Source organism: Natator depressus, chromosome 6 (genome assembly GCF_965152275.1).
Source record: "Natator depressus isolate rNatDep1 chromosome 6, rNatDep2.hap1, whole genome shotgun sequence".
In the NCBI taxonomy this organism is placed as follows: Eukaryota; Metazoa; Chordata; order Testudines; family Cheloniidae; genus Natator; species Natator depressus.
Window position 1 is genome coordinate 38965802 of NC_134239.1, and position 26704 is coordinate 38992505.

The 26704-nt window shown below is 41.6% G+C and overlaps 1 protein-coding gene across 1 annotated transcript in view; it reads right to left on the reverse strand.

Moving 5' to 3' along the window:
• Positions 1-895: 895 nt before the first annotated feature.
• SPON1 (spondin 1) overlaps positions 896-26704 on the reverse strand; it is a 317066-nt gene continuing 291257 nt past the window's right edge. Inside the window, exons 8-16 of the mRNA XM_074955096.1 lie at positions 18197-18398; positions 12687-12827; positions 11378-11453; positions 10741-10923; positions 10098-10268; positions 9821-9988; positions 8228-8392; positions 5220-5483; positions 896-4318 (exon numbers count right to left, since the gene is read on the reverse strand). Of these exons, the coding sequence (XP_074811197.1) occupies positions 4155-4318; positions 5220-5483; positions 8228-8392; positions 9821-9988; positions 10098-10268; positions 10741-10923; positions 11378-11453; positions 12687-12827; positions 18197-18398 (1534 nt within the window). The 3' untranslated portion in view covers positions 896-4154. The remainder of the gene's footprint in view (positions 4319-5219; positions 5484-8227; positions 8393-9820; positions 9989-10097; positions 10269-10740; positions 10924-11377; positions 11454-12686; positions 12828-18196; positions 18399-26704) is intronic.

Sequence of the window (26704 nt, forward strand, 5' to 3'; positions counted from 1 at the left end):
TGGTCACCCTAAGTAATTACTTAAAAAGCACTCAAGCTCATGCCATGCCTAAAAGGCCTTTAAAACAACAGCATTGACGTTAAAAATATTGCCAACTTCTTGAAAACTGGCTTTCAAGTATTCTTGCTTGCTTCATAATAATCTCCTTTAAACAGTTAATCTGTATGTAAAACTAGGTAACTCAGCAAGTAACGTAGAGTAAGTTCATCGTGGTACAAAGCTAGCCTTTGCTATCTAAACAGCGACTGAATGAAAACCTTAATTGAGTGGAATGTGGTGACTATCATTAGCCAAATCCCACTCACCTGAGTCCTGCTAGTAGTTCCCCTCATTTCAACAAGCCTACTTGTGTGACTAACGAGGGCCAGATGTGGCATCTTTTGTTGATTAGTCTATGACATTGGTTCTCAATGAGGGTGGGGAGGTACACAGTGGTCTTCCAGGGAATATGTCAACTCATTTGCCGAGTTTTACAACAGGCTACATTAAAACGCACAAGCAAGGTCAGTATAAACTAACATTTCATACAGATGACTTGTTTATACTGCTTTATATATTATACACTGAAATGTAAGTACAGTATTTATGTTCCAATCATTTTATTTTATATTTATATGATAAACATGAGAAAGTAAGCAATTTTTCAGTAATGTGCTGTGACATGTTTATATATTTGTCTGATTTTGTAAGCAAGCAGGTTTTCAGGTGAGGTGAAACTTTGGGGTACACAAGACAAATCAGACTCCTGAAAGGGGTCCAGTAATCTGAAAGCCAATGGTGTATGACATATGGCAATGTACATATAAAAAACTGATCAGTCGAATAGAAGCTCATACAAGCAATGGAATTTTCATAATAAAGATGTCTTTATTCCAAAATAATAATGTGTTAGCCAGACAACTACAAAACATCTACACAAGACTTTGGTAAGAAATAGATTCATGACTGCTTTCTCAGAAATTCCACAGGAAACAACAACTAAAAACAAATGAACAAATTTTTTTTAAAAAAATTGTGTGTTAAAACCTATTGTACATTTAAGCCCCTAACTTTTCTTCCATTACATGTAAAGCTACTATAGCTCATGTTAGAAAATATAACATACACAATCTGATACGTGGGGTGTACAAAACTCTGGCGTGAGACCTGTGCTTTCAGTTGAAAACTGTATAATTCATGAGTTACAAGCAAGAACCATTTAAATGTTTTATTGATTTGATATGCAGTGAATATTATGCTACTGGAAAGTTTACATTAACAATGCAATCATTCTACATACTATATATCAGAACTTTTTGTTTTCCTTAGAAAATCAACCTATTTTTTTGTTTGTGTATATATATAGATTTTTTATTTATTTTTTTTTTTTACAAAAAGTAACAAGCTTAAATATTTTTTTGTATCAAGGTAGAAGAAAGTCAGCAAAGTGAACTGGGAAAAATGGATCAACAGAAAAATAATACGGTAAGCTGGATCTAGACAGAAACCACCACATCTCTAACTGCAAGCTATTTTGTGATTGCTAGTATTAAGAATGTGAAAACTCAAACATCCATAGCCTTGGTGAGCCAAAGAGGAATGACTGGAAATAACAGTGAGCTGTCCTGGGTAAGGGAAAATAAAGGAAGTTGGTTATTGAAATTGAACTAGAAACACAGTGTAAGGATTGCCAGAAGTTTTTCCTTATAGGCATGTTCAAATAATATCACATTTCATACATACTCGAGTATATATTTGGATTCAACTATTATCAGAACATCGCCAAAGGGAATAAACCTAACATTTAAAACCATCTGATGACATGGAACATACAGGAAGAATGCTAGTGACTGGGAACAGAGCATCGACAACTGATGACATTTTGTTACAGAAACTGGAGTGGCCTTTTACGTAGGTTTTGCAGAAGAATGAACAAGCCAGAAGGGCTTGCGAAGTAGCAGCACCCGATCCAGGAGAAAACAAAGAACTCTCACAGCCGACAGGACCACTGTGGGCTTGTCAGGTTAAAGAGGCACAAATCTGAGCTTCTAGTGACTACCATCGACTGCTTGGCACCTGTTGGTGTAGAAGCTGTTACCAAGAGCAAGGGCTTGTAAAGAACATGTGGCATGGTTCTCATTTCCATCTGTGTTTCTACCCAGGGACAGCTCCTGGGAACCTCAGGGTTTAGTCTGGTACCCACCCTTTCTCCTGAAGAGGCTGTCTGGTCACTCCTGCAGTATTTATGATATTCCATGGGGGTCTTTTAGCTCAGATGGCTGCTTTGGATAGAATAGGCCAGGCAGGTAGGGACCATACATTTATTTGTGCAAACTTAGTGATCATGATAAAATGACCTGAGCTCTGTAAAATGCAAAGTGTTTGGTTTTCAGAGGTTAGTGAAAAACCTTTTTCTGGTTTGGCTCCGCAAGGTTTGCACCCACTGCTGCATTGGTCTTAACTTCATTCTGGGGTCAAGAGATGCAGCAAAATGTACTAAGGTATTAGGGAAGGCCCAGCAGGAGTTTTACAGAAAGAGGATGAAGGGGGCAGAGCCTCAGCCAGACACTCCGAGGGGCAGGGAAGGCTTCCTGCTGCTGTTGGAGAGAGAATGACACAAAAGTGGCAACAGTCCACATGAATTATGAAATTCAAAACCAGGTGCTCGATTCTGGGGCTTGTGACCAAGTATAAATGATCTGAATAAATTATCTACAGCTGGTTTAAAAGGAAATATAAAGTTTCATTTTTTCCCTTCATTTCTCTCAAACTTGTTTTTAAAAAGAGTTATCAACCAACAGTCTTTATTCTCAGTGCATCATTATTGATAAATAGGTTTATAATCCCTTTCTTGCACAAAAGTTACAAATGTACCTTTATTTCCCAATTTTAAATGTTGAAACCTTAAGAAATGAAGACTGACCAGTGCATTAGCAGGCCTGGGATCCAGCAGCTGGTCTCTGTCCGGGGATAGTACTGGATGCTTCAGAGGAAAGGTGTGAAAAATCTCAAGGCAGTAACATACATTAGGTATGAGAAGTTACTTTCTGACCTTTGGCAGCTAGTGGGTGGCTTAGGCTGTCAGGCATGATTTTTATCTTAGCTAGTGAAACTTCAGGCCATAGTCCTATAATTCACAAATGTCTACACATCTTAAAAATCCGCATAAACTGTTTGTTGCAAGAATATATCCTATGGCTGTGAATGTCACAGACTGATTATGCATCAAGTAACACACAAAAATCCTTCTATTAGTTTTCAGTTGGCTGCTCCCCCCATCTGTGCATAAGGTATATCTCAGCACCTTTTCAACACCATTCATTGTTTTATATACCTCTTCACTAAACTATTCCTAATTTTTCAGTCTCTCACATGGAAGTCCTTCCATGCCATAATCATTGCCTTTGTCTTTCTTTAGACCTCCTTGTCTTTCTAGACCTCCTTTTAGAGATGGTGGTGGGCAGAACCGAACATGGTGTTCAAGATTAGGGTTCACACTGTCCGTATTTTTCCTGTGTGTGATTTTTTTATCACCACTGCTCATTGAGCAGACACTGTTACTGAGCTATCCAGACTGATGCCTTTGTATCTGAGTTGTTTAAAGAAGTATGGGGATCCTCATGAAGAAAAATATATAGGATAGTAACTATTCAATACTAGTTTAACCCTCATGGTGGGAAGAGATAAATATGTACCTTTAATATTATTGAACCAGCATTATTGAAATTATTCCTTGGCACAGTTGTGTAATCACATAGGCACTGCTTTGGATATTTTGAAATCAAATCAAATGAGACAATTCCTTCCACGCGTGAAACATGTCACTTTAACTTAGTTACGTTAATATGCATGCACCCCATGTCTGTACAGGGAATATTTCTATATGGCTATTGCATATCCACAGAGATGTTTTTATTTCAGAGTTAAATGACTCACAATGACTTACTAGTTTTATGCATTAAGGGCTAGCTGGAGTATCAAGGAACCACTCTCAGCATACATTTGTGAGGAAATATTTATAAAATATATTTCTTGCACCAGCAAGACTAAGAAGCAACCCACACTGCAAAAATGAAGACTAATATACACCATTTGTATATATTTTTTAAAAAAATCAAACCATGGTTGACTTTCCATTTAGCTCAGACTCTATCACTTTGCAGCCTAGGGTTTTGCTAACAAGGGTGAACATTACATGCTCTTATCTCCTTCTTGTCTTTGCAGCTGGTAAACTGAGTGCTTTTGAACCTCTTCTTTACTGTCATGAAGCGTTCCTGAATTCCACCGCCACAAAGTTTGGTACATTCTGACCAAGCAGTCCATGGTCTCATCTTACAACCTAAAAATAAAAACATTTATCAATGCTATTTTAGCTAGCTTTTCATCTCTATCTCCCCGGTGTATGTACGCATACACACTCTCAATATTTTATTATTGTAGCACTAAAAGGCTCCAATCAGGTCCAGTCTAGGCCCCATTGTGGTAGGCGCTGTACAAAAGACAATTCCTTCCCCCAAAAGTTTTCATCTACCTGTTATAACCTAGACTGTAATTACCAGAATGTGCGGAACAAGGTATCATTCAAACAAGCATATAATAATCCGGCAAGCGTTAGCATCGCACATGATATAGCTAATTTTAGGGAGCCATGTTTGAAAATATTGCGCCAGTCGAGAGCAGCCCGAGCATTAGCAATTTGATCCAGATTTGGATTAGAACGTCCCCGTAGACCAGGGATGTTGGTATTGGAGTTTTGCTAAAGCCTAGCATAGAAAAAGATGCTAGCTAAGACATTTATAGCTGGATTTAGGACAAATTTTGCCACAGTTCAACGTAATTGGAGCTGGAGTTTTTAGTCAGTGTTAGCTTTTTTGGTGGTCTAGCAATAAAAGGAACTCTCTGCCAGATGAGTCTAATAGCTGAATGTTCCACAACTCATTGTTTGTACGGAAGGACCTTACTGAGAAAGAACAAGATATTCTTAGAGATGCACAAACATAACCCGTTTTCTTTCGGGAACGGGTTAAAAGCTCTCTAGTTGCAACTTGCTACTGAAGTTCAGATCTGACCTTCAGTGCTGAAAGATGAAAGCCAAGAACACAAGCCCACTGTAACTTGGTTGAAGCTTTTTCTAGAATGTAATGCTATTGCAGTGGCGTGCTGCTACTCACAGACTTGTGCCTGTTATGAACAAAGGTCAAGCTGCCATGAGTAGCCTAAGGAATGTGGATAACACACACCTGGATACAGCTCACCATCTACATCTTCCTTGGCATGTTCACTTCTCCTTTTCTCACGGGCTTCTTTCCACCGCCTTTTCTCTAGACCTGGACCTCTCAAGCATTTTCTTATTCGGCATTTTTTACGTTGGACAGTTTCTGGGCATGGCGCTCCTCCAAACTGTGGTTCCATTTTAATCATTCTTGTCCTGATCATATGACCTTTTCCACAGGATTTATTGCATTCAGACCACTTGGACCACTCGGTTAATTCACAGTCAATGGCTGTAAAGAAAGAAATACTGGCAGTTGTAACAACTCTTTGGGACCTAACCAGATGATGTAGAAGCAACATATGGCTTTGCCTAATGAGCTTTCGTATCCAAAATACGTGAACATGACGATTCACCCAGTCTTCAGAGTAAGTTTTGAGAGAAAACACATTAAAAATCTCTGCGCAATCAGGAGGAAATACTTTGCATTAGCTGCCACTCCCCCAACCATCCCGGGAAAGAATAGTGCTGAGAGGTCACCAACTTTAAAAAAAAGAATAGTCCTGTTCCTCCTTAAATGCTCTGCTCTGGTGGCAGGAAAGAAGGTTTTGACCATCTATTAGTCCATTTTCAATAGTTTCCTCTGGAGTAATACACACCACCCCAAACATCATATGAGTAAAGATGTTAAATAATGAATACGGTGCACCCATATAGGACCTGCTCTCCAAGAATCTCAAAGCATTTTACTAATAGTAATGAATATTAAGAATAGTCACATGATTTAAGCAAGTATTGTTATCCCCATTTTACAGCTGGGGAAACTGAGGCACAGAGCTTTTTAACTTTAGTTTTTTTACAGTCCCAGAACAAATCAGTGAAAGAGACAGGACTTGAACTTAGATTTCCTGAATCATAGTTCCACACTGTAGGCACAGGGCCATTGATACCCCAAAAGTCTGTATTCAGGACTTTCCAGCATTGCTTTAAAAATCAAACTCTCACTGACTGACTAACACTCAAAAAGCAGAAATAATCATATTTATTCCAAAAAAATAATTTGTAAATTATTTAAGAAGCATTCAGTTACAAAATTGCATCATAAGAATTTGTGCCAGGGGTTATAACCAATGCTGTCTCTGGCTAAAAATGCAGGCAGTTTTATGCAGGGCATTATAACACTTGGCTGGCAAAGAGTACAATAAGAATATTTTATCACATCCATCAGTAAGGGCTTCCCCTCTGCCTTGCTTTTCTTAAGAAGTGCAAAGCAGCAATAAGAGGGCAGCTGGGGATTCTGTCATATGTGGGGAAATCCCAGGTGGTGTATGAGGCTCTGCAGCACTTGGTCAGAAGCTGCTCTGATTACACACACAGAGATCAGAGAAACAGGAGCATAGTTTTAAGCCACACTGCCCCTGGGTGCTAAACTTGAACCAAACCCAAGGCCCAGCCTTTTACTTGCTTGCTATTGGAGACTGGAAGAAATTATTCATTTGGAAAAAATCATGGTTTCACTAACTAACTCTTTACTGGCCTGGCATGGAGTTGGGTAGGTTGAACTAATTTCCAAATCCACTATCATCTGAACTATTCGTAGACTAAACTGTGTTTTGCCAAAGTCCCCCCACCCACATCTTGTTATTGTCTCTCATGGCCTATGTCATGGTGTCAGTCAAGTTCCTAGTGCTCAGGAGACACCATCACATCAACAAAAGGCAAGAAGTGACACCCTTAGTGGTAGACTCAGCAGAGGCCAAGAATGCCTGGTCCTTCCACCCCTCTAGGTTTAAGATGGAAGCTGGGGTTGCTGCTTCCCATACTGTCCTTGTTCCAATAAGGAGAAGATTGTGAATGGCTGAATTTTCATTCATACAAAGAGGTCCATGGACATGCTGTTATATTTCATAACTACAACAATAAGCAGAAAGAATCCAGTTATATTTCCTTAAAGGGAACAGTTAGTAAGGAGCTAAGATGTGGCATGAAAGGACGGCAAGGTGCTCATTTTTTAATAAATGTGGTGCTGTGGGAAATATGTATACTTTGAGTGAAAGGCACTGCACATGCTAAGTGCCCTCTCTATCTCACATATTAGGTGAGGGTAACTTTGCCTGGACTGGATTACCTGCAGAGATGAAGCACACTGGATACTTTAATAATGGGTTATTGCTCATTTAAGTAGTATATTCTCAAATATGCACATTGTATGCAGGTCACACAATATGTATTTGAGTACCAGGATAGTCTAATGTAGCTCATGGAGTATGAAACAAGAAATCTATAAAGCACACAGAACAGCCCCTTAAATATTCATAGCGCCATTTGGGGAGGCCCTGGGGTTTTTTCCTCTGCCACAGTGGATTACCCTGTGGGGCAGTTTATCTTCACCATGATGGGCCTGCTGTCTCTCCCAGCTGATAGTACCCTTTATAGGTCCTCTTAATCAGCTGTGCAGACCTCTCAAAGTCCTTCACGCTGCACATATTCAGCATCTTCCAGATTTCATTTCCGAAGGAGTCAAAGTTACAGACTCTCTCCCCATTGACCAGATGGGGTTGGGCAGCCAGCTGTACAAGCACCCCGAGGAGGCAGGCACACCGTCAGGTTCCAAGCAGCACGCAGTGGGTCTGGAGCACAACCACCCCAGCTCTGTCCAGGCTCCACAGCACAGACGAACCATAGCACCACGTGTTGATGCTTAGGCTACGTCTACACTAGGGGCTAGGCATGTGATTCCCAGCTTGTGCAGACATCCTAAAAATAGTAGTGTCATCATGGTAGCCTGGGCAGCCAAGCCATGGACTAGCCAGGCCGAAAGCAAACCTGCCTGAACCGCACGGGTGCGTACTCAATACGGCTAGCCACCGCTTGCTGCTGTCCACACTATTTTTACTGTTCTAGCTCAATGAGTGGGAGCATGAGTATATTTACACAAGCTGGGAATCACACCCTCGGCTTGTAGTGTAGATATAGCCTTAGTTTGCGGAACATGTGAAATTAGCCTTCCTCTTTCAGAGCGGTTCCTACACTTACGGCACTCTGGAAGCATGCACTTCTCCACTTGCTCCAGCTCCTCATTACAGTCTCCAAGCTCAGCTGCAGATTTCAGCATCCTTTGCCGGGTCCTCATTCCCTTCCCACAAGTGACACTGCAGTCACTCCATTCAGACCAAGGGGAGAGCATACAGGGAATGGTATCTAGTGCATGAAAAGAATGATTAGCAAAAATAACGAATCCCCATTATGCTGACAAGTTATTTAAACACAAAGCTTTGAAAGAATTAAATCTGAGCATTTGAAGAAGGGAAGCAACCCCTATTTCTTGTATTTTGCTGTTAGCTTGCTTTTTGTTTTATTCGAGTGAACTTGATGTTCCTACAAAAGCTCAGATGAAACCAAAAAGTTTTTCAGGTTAACTATTAAAAATGTTTCTCTGCAAACTTTTTTCCACTTTGTTTCTGCAGAGACTCAATGCATGAGAATGAAAATACTCAAGAAAGGTACTTGTGGGCCCATTTGAAACTAGGAACTTCCTGTGAGAGAGCCTGATCTTGTGACATTTATAACAGTCTGATTCCAAAACAAAGAACTCATCAGGGGCTGGAAACAGTATTTCATTCTAGACTTTTTTATTCCTTTATAGTAGGGGTGGGCAAACTTTTTGACCTGATGGCCACATCTGGGTATGGAAATTGTATGGCGGGCTATAAATGCTCACAAAATTGGGGGTTGTGGTGGGGGTAGGGTTCCGGCTGGGGGTGCAGGCTCTGGGGTGGGATTGGGGATGAGGGTTTGGGGGTGCAGGAGATTGCTCCAGGCTGGGACAGAAGGGTTTGGAGGGTGGGAGGGGGATCAGGGCTGGGGAAGGGGGTTCGGGTACAGGCTCCAGGCAGCATTTACCTCAAGCAGCTCCCGGAAGCAGCAGCATGTCCCTCCTCTGGCTCCTATGCAGAGGTGCAGCCAGGCGACTCTGCACGCTGCCCTGTCCGCAGGTGCCACCCCTGCAGCTCACATTGGCTGCAGTTCCCGGCCAATGGGAGCTGCGGGGGCAGAGTGCGGAGCCTTCTGGCTGCCCCTACATGTAGGAGACGGAGGGGGGACATCCTGCTGCTTCTGGGAGCTGCGCGGAGCGGGGTCCAACCCCGCTCCCCAGCTGGACCGCCAGAGTGGGGCAAGCCCTGGACCCCGCTGTCCGGTGGGAGCTCGAGGGCTGGATTAAAACATCTGGAGGGCCAGATGCAGCCCCTGAGCCATAGTTTGCCCACCCCTGCTTTACAGCAACAGTAATTACTTAAGGCAGTGGGTATTCCACTATGGAATACTTATGGGTGCCAACAGGTACTTTGCTAATATACATGTGTATAGCACCTGGCAATGATACTGTGATATTCTGAAAGCATTGCTCTGAAAAAGTAATACGGCCATAGCAGTGAATAATTTTTCTGGAACTGATATGTCATCCTTTGGATGGAAGTGGTACCAATGCATGTTCTCTTGAGGCAGGGAATCTGGTGCAGGGAAAAGTTGGGAATGTTTCCTGTTAGACACATTATTTGATGTGCTCAAACAATGTGTCATAAGAGTTGTCATACTTCTGTGTGTGACAGGTGGCTCGTAGACACTTACGGCACTCTGGCATCATGCATTTCTCCACCTCGGTAGTTTCTGTATTGCACATGGATCCATCAGCTGGAGTCATCTTAATCATTCTATGTCGCTTTTTCATTCCTATTCCACAGCTAGCACTGCATTCATTCCACTCTGCCCATTCCGTCACAAGGCAACTACTAGGAGCTATTTATAATGTAAAGAGAAAAAATCACTAATAGTACTCATCTAAGAAATGGTTCGTTTAGTGCTTTTGTTACGGATTGGATTTTGCAAGGCTAAATGAAATACTTACAACACTCCTCATTTACAGTACATTTCTCAGTTTCTTCAGTAGGTACTTTGCACATCGAGCCGTCATCAGGAAATTGTTTCACGTATCTCTCTCTAGATCGCATTCCCATTCCACAGGAAACAGTACAGGGGGACCATGTAATCCATTCAGACATCATGCAAGTGGAACCATCTAAAATACAGAGGAGAATTTCAATTACCTACACTGAGATTGCCACACCTTTGCCTGATAAATCTCAGCTACCCTCCCCCCAACCCTTCTTTTCAGATTTCCATATTTCTGTTTATCCACTGTATCTCATTTCTGTCTCCTGTCTTATTCTGCCATTTCCTCCATTCCTCACTTCACTCCTTTCTTCTTGCTACTCCTCCTTAACCTTCAAACATACACTCAAACAGCCTACTGAATTGCAATAGTGAACACAGAGGACCGCATTTTCTAAGGGCACTCCATAATTTTCCACATGGGTGTTTGCAGTTTTGAACACACAAACACGTATGCATGTACTTTTCGTCAACCATCATCACTTACACCCAGAGATGGGACCATGCAGTTACAATAGACGATTGGACCTCCAAGTTAAAATGCCCTCCCCCGCAAAAATATTACATTTTATCCCCTCCACTCTTTCCTGTTTTGTTACCTTCATCACTACAGCCTGGGCCCATACATGGCTGAAAATCCTGGGTATCTGGACAAGGCACACTGAGGTCCAGCTGGGCTTTAAGCATTCTCTGCCTCATCCTCTTGCCCTTATCACAAGTGGAGGAGCTGCAGGCTGACCATGGGGACCAGTTTGAGTAAATGCAAGTCTCAGGGGTGTCATCTAAAATCAATCAAAAGCAGAACATGTCAACAATGGGTTAGTCTCCATTTATGCGTCTTCACTTGGTTGGTGACTTCACGAGATGTTTAACATGATTCGTTCCTTGCTGGCTAATGAAGCATTTCACTGTTTTAAATTTCACTCAGCTGGCATCTTTGTGTGATGCAGCTTGGAATTCTTCCTTGTGTTAGGATATTAAGAAGTTTGTTTTAATTCCTCCCAGATAGTCACCTGTACTGTACATTTCTAACAGATGGGACATCTGTTGCCAAACTTCTGTGGGCACCACAGTGGTTCTGTGCAGGATGCCAGGCCAAAAAGCCGCAACAGAAAGAATGGAAAACTGCATCACTGTGACTTTCAGTGGAACTTGTGCTCTTAAGTCACTTAAGTGCTTTTGAAAACCCCACCATTGTCAAAAAAATCCACATAGCAGAACGTAATTAAAAAGTACCTTCTTCTTTCTCTTCTGGAACAAGATCTGCTACAATGTCATCTACATTATCAGGGATGATATTGCATTGCTCTCCCTGCAAGGAAAGAGTGGTAAAGATTTAAATTAGGAAAGTAATGGGAATAAACAAGTAGGTGTTGGCAGGATGTAACACCAGTTGCTAGAAGCTACACAGTAACACAAGCAGGGTTCTGTGCTCCAGGACCTTAACAGTTGTAAAACTACAGGAGTTATTTACGCTTGTATGCAGGGGGCTAGCACAAATCCTATAACTCACTCAATTCCAGTAAGGCTTAAATGCTGCATACACATTGTGCTGGCCTGTTTCATAGTGGGGAATTTCATCTCTAGAGAATTTAAAATATATGCAAGAAATAGCAACTGGCTATATAGGTTGGGATTTCCAAAAGCGTATGTATACATCTAAGGAAAACAAGCTGAAAGGCTGATATGCGAAGAGAATGGGAAAGCTGGCTAGAAAAAATGCACAGAGAAACCTAAGTTTGAGAGTAGAGAGCAAACTAAAATGCCTGCAGTTTCATACAGTGGCAGAAACAATGTAGTTTGGGACTGCATATGCAGGGGCCTTACATCACAAAGAAGGATACGAATGGCACCTCTGAGTACACTGGGGGTGGGGTTACATATAGAATGCAGTGTACAGTGAGCTTAATAAATTGGGAGGAATTTGGAGAAGAGCAACACCAGTGATTAAAGGTCTGCATATATTCTTTTGAGGGAAGATAAAAAGAGTCTATGCCCAAACCATAACTAAGGACCTGCAGGTTTGAATCAGTGCTGATGTGGTTCTAAATTACAACGAAGACAAGAATATATTCAAGTGGTCTAAAAAGCAGAAAGAGCAGTGACTTCTTTAGGAGGATCCCCTATGAAATAACAGAGACAAATAGGATGAAACTAAGCCAAAGGAAAAGTATCTTGAGTGTCAGGAAGCATTTCTTAACACAGGGATCCACAAGACCATGGAATAAGCTCCCAAGGGAAGTATTGGAAAGTCCATCACTTGAATCATTTAACAGTTGGATGGGCAAAGAACTGGAGAACATACTGTAAGGTTCCATTCTGCATTGGCAGGGGGACTAGATTATGTGACTAATCACATTAGGTTTTTCATTTCTAATCTCCATGCTTCTATGAAAAAGAAGTACTAAAATATGCAGCGCTGGACGTTTCTATCAGAATAAGGAACAGTAGATTAAAAGGGTTTCAACCGTTTAAAAAAATCCATAAAATATATTTAAATTTTATTTCGTCTTTACTGCTGCCTTTTAGAATTTTATATTGCTACCTTTCGTGCAATTCTCTCAATGACAACTCTGGCCACCACTGCTATAGACCCTCCTTCTGGATCATAAAAGGGACTTTGAGGGTGATCAAGGCTCGTTAGTGGTCTTATCTTCTCTTGAGGAATTGTAGGCTTGTTGGGTGACTGCAATCAGAAAGAAACAGATACAAATATAGATTAAAAAGGAATAAAAACACATGTATTTTGAATAATAGAATTCAACACAATGTAATTCATACACAGAAGTTAGAGCTGCTTCTGAAATGTTCAATAGGAAAATATCCCTTTCCAATGGAATGCATTCTCCCATAGCAACGACCGTCCATTATGCAGTATTTCTGTAAATCTGTGGAACTAGAACTTAACTAATAATTCTGTTCATGATATGTGAGGTACAGTAGCACCCAGGTCACCCTACAGAACTGTGTTGGCTCTGCTGCTGTAACAGGAGAAAAATCAGTAAACACTTATTTTTGTCCTTGAAGTAAGACAGTTATTGCTCTGAATACATACAGGGAGCAGATCTCAAATGAGACCATAATGTTTTTATTTGTAGTCACTTTTCCATATGGAACTTCCCTTTAGTGTCACAAAGAAAGAGAGAGAAAAGAGGAGAGAATGCATCTGTGGATGGAGAGAGACGAAACCAAAGACATCCATAGTGAAACCTCCCTCACGTCAGTGACTTTACAACAGAGATGAATTTGTCACAGCATGTTTAAAATTACAGGTAAGAAACAAACAACTCAATATTATTTCTTCAGCATATTTCAAAGCTTCGACTTGTTTTTAAGTTTTGTGATCCATAAATGACCCTTAGTAATTATTTCTTTAAAATAGTAGTGGCCAGACTGAGAACCAGAATTTGACTGGAAATCCCTGGGGGGAAAAGGGCACATTGTGGGAGAGGATTTTTTTTTAATTTAATTATTTGTTTCCTCTTTGTGTAGAAAGCTGGACAAACACTAGGACCCAAGCTAGACAACACATTGTTTAATTGTTTATCTTAGAGACATATTTAAGCTATTGAACTTAAGACAAGTTCAGGACAAATGGTATGCTATGCTATTCAGTATGCTATTTCTTCTCTTGCAGATTAAGAACAAAATCCTATTCTTACTATTTGGAGCCATAGTGGGGAGGGGAAGCGAAAACAATCTTATGAACCCAATAAATTTAGAACATTTCCCCATCCCCTAAATATTTAGGTTGCAGCTGAGAGAGACCAGGTAGGGTGAGAATATAGATCTTGAAAGCAAATCCATCCTAATTCCTTGCCCCTGACATTTTAAATGCATAATTGTAATCACTGAAGTCCTATTTTATATTACAATACATTGTAACCGACAACAGTTGAGGAGAGCAAAAGCTTTCTGAGCTTAAGTTACATTTTGAACAGCACATTAGGAGACAGATCCTCAGCTGGGTAAACAATAGCTTCACTGATGTCACTAGGGCTTTGACAATTTAAACCCCCGGTTCTGCATTCTAGGTACTTTATCTTTGTCTTCCTAACAAATGTCTTTGTTTTTATTATGTCATATACCAGGAGAGGGGGGAGAGGCTTCGTGAGCCTAAAACTGCACTCAAAAAAGTTATGAGACCAAAAACTAGGCAAAAAGTTTCTCTTTTGGAAAGCATGCTATATAAATGTGTGAGGGGCTGGGCAAAAGTATTCGGTGCCCAAACAGGCCTGCCCCATTAAAACCTATTCTGAGTCTCTGCATGCACATTCTCATTAATTGAGCTCATATATATATTGAACGCAAACTCACAGTTAATATAAAAATCAAACCACCATTGAATTCTTCTGTTGATCCCTAGCTAGTGTCTGATACACTTTGAAGTTTACCTGACCATGCTCAGAATGCTCTTCCAGGTCATAACTATTTCAGAACAGTGGTGGTGTCTGATCTCAGAAAACAAACCAAATGGTTTGCTTTGCACATAATTGCATTGCATATTTGTCCTGCAGTCTGCTTCAAGACATGAAAAACATGGAATGGCTAAAATGGAATGGAGAACACTTTTTTTTCCCTTCTTGGACGTTTGTTTTGTTTTACATCTGAGATCAGTCAAGAGGTCAGCAATAAAAACTTTGTATGTCTGCATATTGCCATAAAAACGTGTCACTGAAATGGGTAGAGAACTAGAGCAATAGCTAGAGAAGTGGTGGAAAATTTAGTATTGACAACTGCCTTTTACATCAACTTTGTTTTCTGACAAAACCAGAAAAAGTTTGTTAAAAATGTCCACTGTACATAAAAAATGTGTTTTGGGACAGTCACAAGTCCAAAATAATTTTTATTAGCAAACACAATTCTGTTTGGAGCTGGAGAGTAAAATAAGGCATTATTTTAACTGTGTGAATTCTCAGGGAACATTCATCAACCTAATCACTTTCGGAGAATTTACAACATAAATATGAGCATCGTTAGTTACTTGTATTATGGTAATGCCTAGAAGTCCCAACTGGGATTAGGGACCCATTGTGCTAGGAACCATACAAACATATAGTGAGAGACATAACTAATAAAAGGCAAGATGAAAAGAACAAGATCTTTAGATCTTCACCTGTATGCACTACTTTAATTACAAATTGCTTTAATTCTTTATATTAAATAGCACTAGCTTTTATAAATTATTAATCTATTTTTTGTCCTGATGCCTTTTTATACCAGAAGCCCAGGGTTTTGGAGTTAGTGGATTTCATGAATGGTGTCATATTTTACTGTTGGAGGATGAGTATAGTTAGCAGCCAGGTGGCAGGAGAGGCACATTTCATGTCAGCAACTGATGAGTGAACGTAATCTCCTGATTGCTTTGCTTTACCACAGAAGACAGGAATCTTCCACTCGATGCATACATTATTTTTGCTTGTTTGTTTTTTTCAGAACAGATTTACTGTATTGCAAACATAACCATGCAGGGGACAGTGTAAGAACAGAAGAGCTGAAGCTGAAAAATAATTCTGGTGATAAGTGGAAAGGCAGGTCTGTGGAGGCACAAACATATAGGAATCAACCAAAAATCTCAACTGCATTTTCTCTCTGTGCAGTTACTCATGATCATTTAGGTAGCTGTAGTGTGATCACTCCACAACAGGATATCTGAGTCAGCCAAAACTTTAATTCTTTTGGTCCCCTGCAATTCTGTTCACATATTTCTCAAGAATCTTATCTCGTCCACGCACTGAGGTGCACAAGTTCTTGTCCCCAATCATAATTTCTTTGCAAACCTTTGGGATGGTTCTCTATTCTGACTATGTGCCTTCCCCCATGCTGTTGTTTTCTTTTTCATTTCCTCCTTTTCCAAGAATTTTATCTGTTTTCGTAGCTACCTGTCTTTGCTACTGGAGCATAAAACTTTCTGGGAGTTGTGGTTGGCTTTTGCTCAGCTTTTGTTGGCTGAGTCTATATGTTTAGCTCCATACACCATCCCAAGGATCACACAGATGCTGCAGACTGTTCTCTTATATATCCATAGCTTGATATAGAGTAATTATTTCCTTGCTGGTACAGATTTTGTAACAGATAAGAAAATAAGAACGGCCATACTAGACCATACAGGCTAGACTAGGCCATACAGACCAATGGTCCATCTAGCCCAATATCCTGTCTTCCAACAGTGGCCCATGCCACATGCTTCAGGGAGAATGAACAGAACAGGACAATTATCATGTGATCCATCCTCTGTTGTCCAGTCCCAGGTTCTGGCAGTCAAAGGTTTAAGAATACCCACAGCATAGGGTCGCATCCCTGACCATCTTGGCTAATAGCCATTGACAAGCCTATTCCCCAGGAACTGATATAATTCTTTTTTGAACCAAAAAATTTATACTTTTGGCCTTCACAACATACCCTGGCAACAAGTTCCACAGATTGGCTATGCGTTATATGAAGAAGTACTTCCTTATATTTGTTTATACTTGCTGCCTAGTTCTTGTGTTATGTAAAGAGGTAAATAAACCTTCCGTAGTCACTTTCTCCACACCATTCATGATTTTATAGTTGTCTATCATATCCTCCCTCAGTCTCTTTTCTAAACTGAACAGTCCCAGTCTTTTAAATCTCTCCTTATATGTAAGCTGTCCCATACCCATAATCATTTTTGTTGCCCTTCTTTGTACTTTTTCCAATTCTCATTGTTTTTTGTTTTGTTTTGTTTTGTTTTTGAGATGGGATGACCAGAACTGCAAGCAGTATTCCAGGTGTGGGCTTACTATGGATTTATATAGTGGTATTGTGATATTTTCTGTCTTATTATCTATCCCTTTCCTAATGGCTCCTAATATTGTGTTAGCTTCTTGACTACCGCTGCACATGGAGCAAATGTTTTCAGAAACCTATCGATGATGACTCCAAGATCTCTTGTTTGAATGGTAGCAGCTAATTCAGACCCCGTCATTTTGTATTTATAGTTGGAATTGTTTTCTAATGTGCATGACTTTGCATTTATCAACGCTGAGTTTCATCTGCCATTTTATTGCCCAGTCACCCAGTTTTGTGAGATCCCTTTGTAACTATTCAGTCAGCTTTAGACTTAAGTATATTGAGTAATTTTGTATTGTCTGTGAACTTTGCCACCTCACTGTTTAACCCCCTTTTCCAGATCGTTCCCAACATATCGTGTTCATCTGTGTGTCTGATAATACTGTAATTTACTATAGTTTCAACCAATTTTCCTGGTACTGAAGTTAGATTTACCAATCTGTAATTGCCAGGATCACCTCTGGAGCCTTTTTTACAGTTAGGCATTACATTAGCTATTCTCCAGTCATCTGGTACAGAGGCTGATTTAAACAGTAAGTTACATAACACAGTTAACAGTTCTGCAGTTTCACATTTGAGTTCCTTCAGAACTTTTGGGTGAATACCACCTGGTCCTGGTGACTTATTACTGCTTATTATTTATCATTTTGTTCCAAAATCTTTTGGTTCAGGTGTGTGGCTCTCCCTCGTGTCCTCTGCAGTGAAGATTGATGCAAATAATTCATTTAGGTTCTCCACAACAACCTTGTCTTCCTTGAGTGCTCCTTTAGTGCCTCAATCATCTCAATCAGCCACATTGATTGTTTGGCGGGCTTCCTCTAGCCAGGTAATTGCTTTGGTCACCCAATGTTATTCTGTGTCCCAATATAATTGAGTTAAACTAGCACCCTGGGATTTTTGATGGCACATGGGTTAGTGTTAACACTTGTTGGGAAACTGAGTACTTATCTGTACTTAATTTTTAGTAATCTAAGTTCATTTTTCTTCAGAGAGCGGGGTCATCAGTGCACAACAATGTCACAAGAAGTATCTAAGAGCTCAGACTGGGGAAATCAGACACAATAAAAGATAACTATGCTACCAATGTCTGTTCCAATTGCCTTTCATTTTCCTATGAAAGGACTGATTTGCTGAATATTAAGAGGTTTTCACGTAGTTGTGGATTATGAGCTTTCACTCTTAACAGCTATGTTAATTAAGGTAGAGTTTATGTTTTAAAGCCATTACAAGTATTACAACTACCTCATAGGTAACCCCACTGTCGGTACCAGCATCCCAGGGTATCAGATCCTGAACGACTTTCTGAACCCAGCCACAATCCTTGGTACAGAGGTCTTCGGCTGACAGGCCTACATTCCAATCAGGACTGGGGCCTAGCATGGTAAGGAAAGACATCAGGTGACGAGTCCTGTCCACAGAAAATTCAGCAGAGGGAGCAGCTCTCCTGCAAATAAGAAACAGGAAGATAAAGTTAACCGCTCAAGTAAAGTTTGCTATTTGAGCAGCAATGAGATTTGTGCTTTAAATGGAGAAAAAATTAGTCAGCTCAGACACAACATGTATCTGAAATCTAGAGATAAACAGAGAGATGTGATAGGGTGAAGGCACAACACAACTCTCATACACTGTATCCTCTTCAGCAGTGAGACAGCCTTTGTGTATTATATAATGAAATGGCTTTTACTTCATTCAAGCATGTTTACGGTTTATTGTGTCTCAATGGCTTGGAATTAAGAGTTGTGGCAAGTGTCCTTACTTCATAGTCATGTAACAAAAAAGCCTTGTCAATATGTTCTCATATACCATAACAAATGAAAAACTTCAAGCAACATAGTAGGAAGTACCATGAAGTAATATTCATTTTTGACTGTCAGGATATTTTTAATCAGCAATGCATTGTGGCTTCAATTTAAAAAGTGCCTAGAAGTGCAACTTAAAAAAACAATCATTAGTTAGATTTTTGTGCTCATGTGAGTGATTAACAGCACTGGCTAGACCAAGAGAATAATGCAGGCAGGCATTGTGCAAGCTTCTGCTAATATACATCAATGATGATGTGCAAGCACCCCTACTTGTCCAATACTTGCCAAAGATTCTCTCAAGGAGAGACTGTTAATCATGTGGTGCTTTGTGCTGTAGACCAATAACTATCAAATTCCTATTCAACTGGAAACTAAAACCAAATCTGAGCCAAAATCTCCATTCACATGTAAAACACTAGAATATTAACTCGTTTTGTCATCTTTCCTATGAACAGCAACTGCTAGGTTACTTTACATATAATTAGGGCTGTCAATTAATCACAGTTAACTCACGCAATTAACTCAAAAAAATTAATCACGATTAATTGCACTGTTAAACAATAGAATACCAGTTGAAATGTATTAAATATTTTTGGATGTTTTTCTACATTTTCAAATATATTGATTTTTATTACAAATATTTGCACTGTAAACATCAGAAAAATAAATAGCATCTGTCAATGCACCTCATACAAGTACTGTAGTGCAATCTCTTTATTGTGAAAGTGTAACTTACAAATGTAGATTTTTTTGTAACATAACTGAAATCAGAAACAAAACAGTGTAAAACTTTAAAGCCTACAAGTCCACTCAGTTCTACTTCTTGTTCAACCAATTGCTAAGCCCTGGTCTACACTAGGAGTTTAGGTCGAATTTAGCAGCATTAAATCGATGTAAACCTGCACCCGTCCACACGATGAAGCCCTTTTTTTTGACTTAAAGGGCTCTTAAAATTGATTTCCTTAATCCACCTCTGACAAGTGGATCAGCGCTCAAATCGGCCTTGCCAGGTCGAATTTGGGGTACTGTGGATGCAATTAGACGGTATTGGCCTCCGGGAGCTATCCCAGAGTGCTCTATTGTGACCGCTCTGGACAGCACTCTCAACTCAGATGCACTGGCCAGGTAGACAGGAAAAGGCTCATGAACTTTTGAATTTGAATTTCCTGTTTGCATGGTCACCTGCAGCTTGCCACGCTGGCCAGAGCTCATCAGCAGAGGTGACCATGATGGAGTCCCAGAATCGCAAAAGAGCTCCAGCATGGACCGAATCGGAGGTATGGGATCTGATCGCTGTATGGGGAGAGGAATCCGTGCTATCAGAACTCCGTTCCAGTTTTCGAAATGCCAAAACATTTGTCAAAATCTCACAGGGCATGAAGGACAGAGGCCATAACAGGGACCCGAAGCAGTGCCGTGTGAAACTTAAGGAGCTGAGGCAAGCCTACCAGAAAACCAGAGAGGTGAACGGCCGCTCCGGGTCAGAGCCCCAAACATGCCGCTTCTATGATGAGCTGCATGCCATTTTAGGGGGTTCAGCCACCACTATCCCAGCCATGTTGTTTCACTCCTTCAATGGAGATGGAGGCAACACAGAGGCAGGTTTTGGGGACGAGGAAGATGATGATGATGAAGTTGTAGATAGCTCACAGCAAGCAAGCGGAGAAACTGGTTTTCCTGACAGCCAGGAACTGTTTCGCACCCTGGACCTGGAGGCAGTCCCCCCCCGGACCCACCCAAGGCTGCCTCCCAGACCCGCCATGGGAAAAAAGGGACCTCTGGTGAGTGTACCTTTTAAAATAGTATACATGGTTTAAAAGCAAGCATGTTTAATGATTAATTTGCCCTGGCATTTGCGGCTCTCCTGGATGTACTCCCAAAGTCTTTGCAAAGGGTTTCTGGGGAGGGCAGCCTTATTCCACCCACCATGGTAGGACACTTTACCACACCAGGCCAGTAGCACGTACTTGGGAATCATTGTAGGACAAAGCATTGCAGAGTATGTTTGCTGGCATTCAAACAACATCCGTTCTTTATCTCTCTGTGTTATCCTCAGGAGAGTGATAGCATTCATGGTCACCTGGTTGAAATAGGGTGCTTTTCTTAAGGGGACATGCAGAGGTGCCTGTTCCTGCTGGGCTGTTTGCCTATGGCTGAACAGAAATGTTCCCCGCTGTTAGCCGGGGGGGGGATGAGGGGCGGCAAAATGCGACCTTGGAACGAAAGCACATGTGCTGTGTATGTAATGTTAACAGCAAGGTTTACCGTGAAAGAGTGTACCCATTGTTCTAGAAAATGTGTCTTTTTAAGTACCACTGCCTCTTTTTTTTTCCTCCACCAGCTGCATTTGTTTCAATGATCACAGGATCTTCTCCTTCCCAGAGGCTAGTGAAGATTAGAAGGTGAAAAAAACGCACTCGTGATGAAATGTTCTCTGAGCTCATGGTGTCCTCCCACACTGACATAGCACAGATGACTGCGTGGAGGCAGACAATGTCAGAGTGCAGGAAAGCACAATATGATCGGGAGGAGAGGTGGCGGGCTGAAGAGAGTAAGTGGCGGGCTGAAGAGGGGGCTGAAGCTCAAATGTGGCGGCAGCGTGATGAGAGGAGGCAGGATTCTATGCTGAGGCTGCTGGAGGATCAAACCAATATGCTCCAGCGTATGGTTGAGCTGCAGGAAAGGCAGCAGGAGCACAGACCGCCGCTACAGCCCCTGTGTAACCAACCGCCCTCCTCCCCAAGTTCCATAGCCTCCTCACCCAGACGCCCAAGAATGCAGTGGGGGGGCCTCCGGCCACCCAGCCACTCCACCCCAGAGGACTCCCCAAGCAACAGAAGGCTGGCATTTAATAAGTTTTAAAGTTTTAAACTTTTAAAGTGCTGTGTGGCCTTGTCCTTCCCTCCTCTACCACCCCTCCTGGTGTTTCTCTCCTCCACCACCCCTCCTGGGCTACCTTGGTAGTTATCCCCCTGTTTGTGTGATGAATGAATAAAGAATGCATGAATATGAAGCAACAATGACTTTATTGCCTCTAACAGCGGTGATCGAAGGGAGGAGGGGAGGGTGGTTAGCTTATGGGGAAGTAGAGTGAACCAAGGGGCGGTGGGTTTCATCATGGAGAAACAAACAGAACTTTCACACCGTAGCCTGTCCAGTCATGAAACTGGTTTTCAAAGCTTCTCTGATGCGCACCGCGCCCTCCTGTGCTCTTCTAACCGCCCTGGTGTCTGGCTGTGCGAAACCAGCAGCCAGGCAATTTGCCTCTACCTCCCACCCCGCCATAAACGTCTCCCCCTTACTCTCACAGATATTGTGGAGTGCACAGCAAGCAGTAATAACAGCGGGAATATTGGTTTTGCTGAGGTCTAACCGAGTCAGTAAACTGCACCAGCGTGCTTTTAAATGTCCAAATGCACATTCTACCACCATTCTGCACTTGCTCAGCCGGTACTTGAACAGCTCCTGACTACTGTCCAGGCTGCCTGGGTATGGCTTCATGAGCCATGGCATTAAGGGATAGGCTTTGTCCCCAAGGATACATATAGGCATGGTTATTTTCTGGTCTGGGAATAAAGTCCCTTCTTGCAGCTTTTGAAACAGACCAGAGTTCCTGAAGATGCGAGTGTCATGTACCTTTCCCGGCCATCCCACATTGATGTTGGTGAAACGTCCCTTGTGATCCACCAGTGCTTGCAGCACTATTGAAAAGTACCCCTTGCGGTTTATGTACTCGCCGGCTTGGTGCTCCAGTGCCAAGATAGGGATATGGGTTCCGTCTATGGCCACACCACAGTTAAGGAATCTCATTGCAGCAAAGCCATCCACTATGACCTGCACATTTCCCAGGGTCACTACCCTTGATATCAGCAGATCTTTGATTGCGTTAGCTACTTGCATCACAGCAGCCCCCACAGTAGATTTGCCCACTCCAAATTGATTCCCAACTGACCGGTAGCTGTCTGACGTTGCAAGTTTCCACAGGGCTATTGCCACTCGCTTCTCAACTGTGAGGGCTGCTCTCATCTTGCTATTCTTGCGCCTCAGGGCAGGGGAAAGCAAGTCACAAAGTTCCATGAAAGTGCCCTTACGCATGCGAAAGTTTTGCAACCACTGGGAATCGTCCCAGACCCGCAATACTATGCGGTCTCACCAGTCTGTGCTTGTTTCCCGAGCCCAGAATCGGCGTTCCACCGCATGAACCTGGCCCATTAGCACCATGATGCCCACATTGCCAGGGCTTCTGCTTTAAGAGAAGTCTGTGTCCATGTCCTCATCACTCACATTACCGCACTGACGTCGCCTACTCGCCCGGTATCGCTTTGCCAGGTTCTGGTGCTGCATATACTGCTGGATAATGCACGTGGTGTTTAATGTGCTCCTAATTGCCAAAGTGATCTGAGCGGGCTCCATGCTTGCCGTGGTATGGCTTCTGCACAGAAAAAAGGCGCAGAACGATTATCTGATGTTGCCCTGACGGAGGGAGGGGCGACTGACGACATGGCTTACAGGGAATTAAAATCAACAAAGGGGGTGGCTCTGCGAGAAACTGAATGGCCCTCTGAAGGATAGAACTCAAAACCTCAAGGATAGAACTCAAAACTGGGTTTGGCAGGCTGCTGATTTCACAGAGGGAAGGAGGGAGGGAGGAGAAAATGAATACAAAACATTGGTCTATTTCTTGTTTTGAGCCACTTCATCTATCTTTATACATCTTGCTGGCAGCAGACCGTGCAGTACGACCGCTAGCCATCATCGTCTCCTGGGTGCTCGGCAGAAGACGGTGCAGTATGACGACTAGCCATCATCTTCTGCTAGCTGCAGGTTAAAGGACAGTGCACTGCCGGTACGACTCAATCGCCACAAGACAAAACAAGGGAAATGACCTGGCTGAGTCACTCCCATGTTTGCCCAGGCGCCTGGTTAAAAGAGCACCCAGGACTACGTCGATGACAGCTACCAGTCATACTGCACTGTCTGCTGCCAAAAGGCAATAAACTGCTGCTGTGTAGCAATGCAGTACCACATGTGCTAGCACCCAGGAGACATACGGTGATGGTTAGCTGAGCAGGCTCCATGCTTGCCATGGTATGGCATCTGCAGAGGTAACTCAAGAAAAAAAGGCACAAAACGATTGTCTGCCCTTGCTTTCACGGAGGGAGGGAACGGGGGCCTGACGATATGTACCCAGAACCACCCGCGACAATGTTTTAGCCCCATCAGGAACTGGGATTTCTACCCAGAATTCAGATGGGCGGCGGAGACTGCGGGAACTGTGAGATAGCCACCCAAAGTGCAATGCTCCAGAAGTCGACGGTTGCCTCAGTACTGTGGACACACTCTGCCGACTACATGCACTTAGAGCACTTGTGTGGGGACACACACAATCAACTGTCTAAAACTGCTTTCTACAAAACTGACTTCTACAAATTTGACCTAATTTCGTAGTGTAGACATACCCTAAGACAAACAAGTTTGTTTACATTTACAGGAGATACTGCTGACTGCTTCTTATTTACAATGTCACCTGAAAGTGAGAAAAGATGTTCGCATGGCACTTTTGTAGCTGGCATTGCAAGGTATTTATGTGCCAGATATGCAAAACATTCATATGTCCCTTCATGCTTCAGCCACCATTCCAGAGGACATGCTTTCATCCTGATGATGCTCGTTAAAAAAATAATGCGTTAATTAAATTTGTGACTGAACTTCTGAGGGGGAGAACTGTATGGCTCCTGTTCTGTTTTACCTGCATTCTGCCATATATTTCATGTTATAGCAGTCTCGGATGATGACCCAGCACATGTTCATTTTAAGAACACTTTCACAGCAGATTTGACAAAACACAAAGGGTAACAATGTGAGATTTATAAGGATAGGTACAGCACTCGACCCATGGTTTAAGAATCTGAAGTGCCTTCCAAAATCTGAGAGGGAGGAGGTATGGAGAATGCTTTCAGATGTCTTAAAAGAGCAACACTCCGATGTGGAAACTACAGAACCCGAACCACCAAAAAAGAAAATCAACCTGCTGCTGCTGGCATCTGACTCAGACGATGAAAAGGAACATGCGTCGGTCTGCTCTGCTTTGGAACGTTATCGAGCAGAACCCATCATGAGCATGAACGCATGTCTTCTGGAATGGTGGTTGAAGCATGAAGAGACATATGAATCTTTGGTGCATCTGGCACGTAAATATGTTGTGATGCCAGCTACAACAGTGCCATGCGAATGCCTGTTCTCACTTTCAGGTAACATTGTAAACAAGACATGGGCAGCATTATCTCCTGAAAATTGTAACCAGACTTGTTTGTCTGAGCGATTGGCTGAAGTAGGACTGAGTGGACTTGTAGGTTCTAAAGTTTTACATTTTTATTTTTGAATGTAGTTATTTTTTATACATATTTCTACATTTGTATTCAACTTTCATTATAAAGTGATTGCACTACAGTACTTGTATTAGTACTTGTAATTGAAATGTACTATTTCTTTTGTTTTTTATAGTGCAAATATTTGTAATAAAAATAAATATAAAGTGAGCACTGTACACTTTGTATTGTGTTGTAATTGAAATTAATATATTTGAAAATGTAGAAAACATCCCAAAATATTTAAATAAATGGTATTATATTATTGTTTAACAGTGCGATTAATAGTGCAATTAATCACGTGATTAATTTTTTTCTTGCTAGTTACTATGACTCAAATCTGGCAATTCTAGTCAGTGAAAACTTTCTGACATCAGCGGAGGGGATTCCTTTTGTTACATGCTTGAGACCAAGGCAGACTCTTCATTTTCTTTCACTCCTATACCAAAGCAATCTCTGTTTGATGGGCATTTGAAGATTACAAGATATTTTTGCTCTAATTCTTGCTACTCTTCTTCAGCCTGCCTTTTCTGGGTCATTGCATTTCTTCCCCAGTCAGTGGAAGTTTACTTTTTCCATTGGTGCTCTTATCACGGAAAAAATGTAGTGACTAATTTGTATATTTCTCCTAAATTTTACCGTGGCTCCTAGAACTCCTAGTACATTAAGAATCGTAACAGACCAAATACATTTTTCTCTATTACTTTTCCTTAAGTTCCTTATGGTTCAGAATTCAAGTTTCAAACTTGATTGCCCACGTTAGGGTGCCCAGTTCCCCATTTGAGAACCCAATAACAGACAGGGGTGGCCTAACATAAGAAGAGGGCTCCAAAGTTTCTTTACCTCAAGAAAATTAACAGTAATGTGTTTGGTTTTGGTTGTTCTTAGCCCTGAGCCCATAGAGCTGTTCCTATGCTGTTCCTATGTTTTATGGTATAAAGTGTTTATTGGATTTTCTTATAGACCCCAAATAGAAAACTTTCCAACTGTTTGGTGAAAATTCTGAGTGCTTTATTAAGGGGTGGATTCATATGACCTGACTCCTGTTAGGTACCACTCCAGGTTGAATAGTACCTTAAAAGACAAGTCAATGTGAGGAAATGTATCACAATCTGGTCTGAATGAAATATTTCTGATAAAACATACCTGTAAGTCGTACAGGAGCGATCACTCTTAAACAACCTGCCAATTGCCATGGATAACTAATGACTGTTACCTGCGTATCAGAAACACCTCAATTTTCCCTATCAGAGTTATGGTGAATACTGAGATAATTGAGGTAACCTTATCTACTGCGTTTATCTAGGGCAAAATTAATCAGTTTTAAAGGCAAGCACTATACAGAATAAATAATGAATATATGGCCATTTTGTGCACAGTCACAATATGAAACTTGTCATCTTGTCTTTGGCTTTCTTTCATTTCAGGTCCTGATGGAGGCATTCACACACATGCCCTTCAGACTCAGACAACAATGAGAAGTAGACTCTGTCCTACTGGTTGAAGACAGATGATTGAAATCCACAACAAAGGATATTTCAGACACATTTTGATGGAAACCTTTTGTAAATTGCTATTCC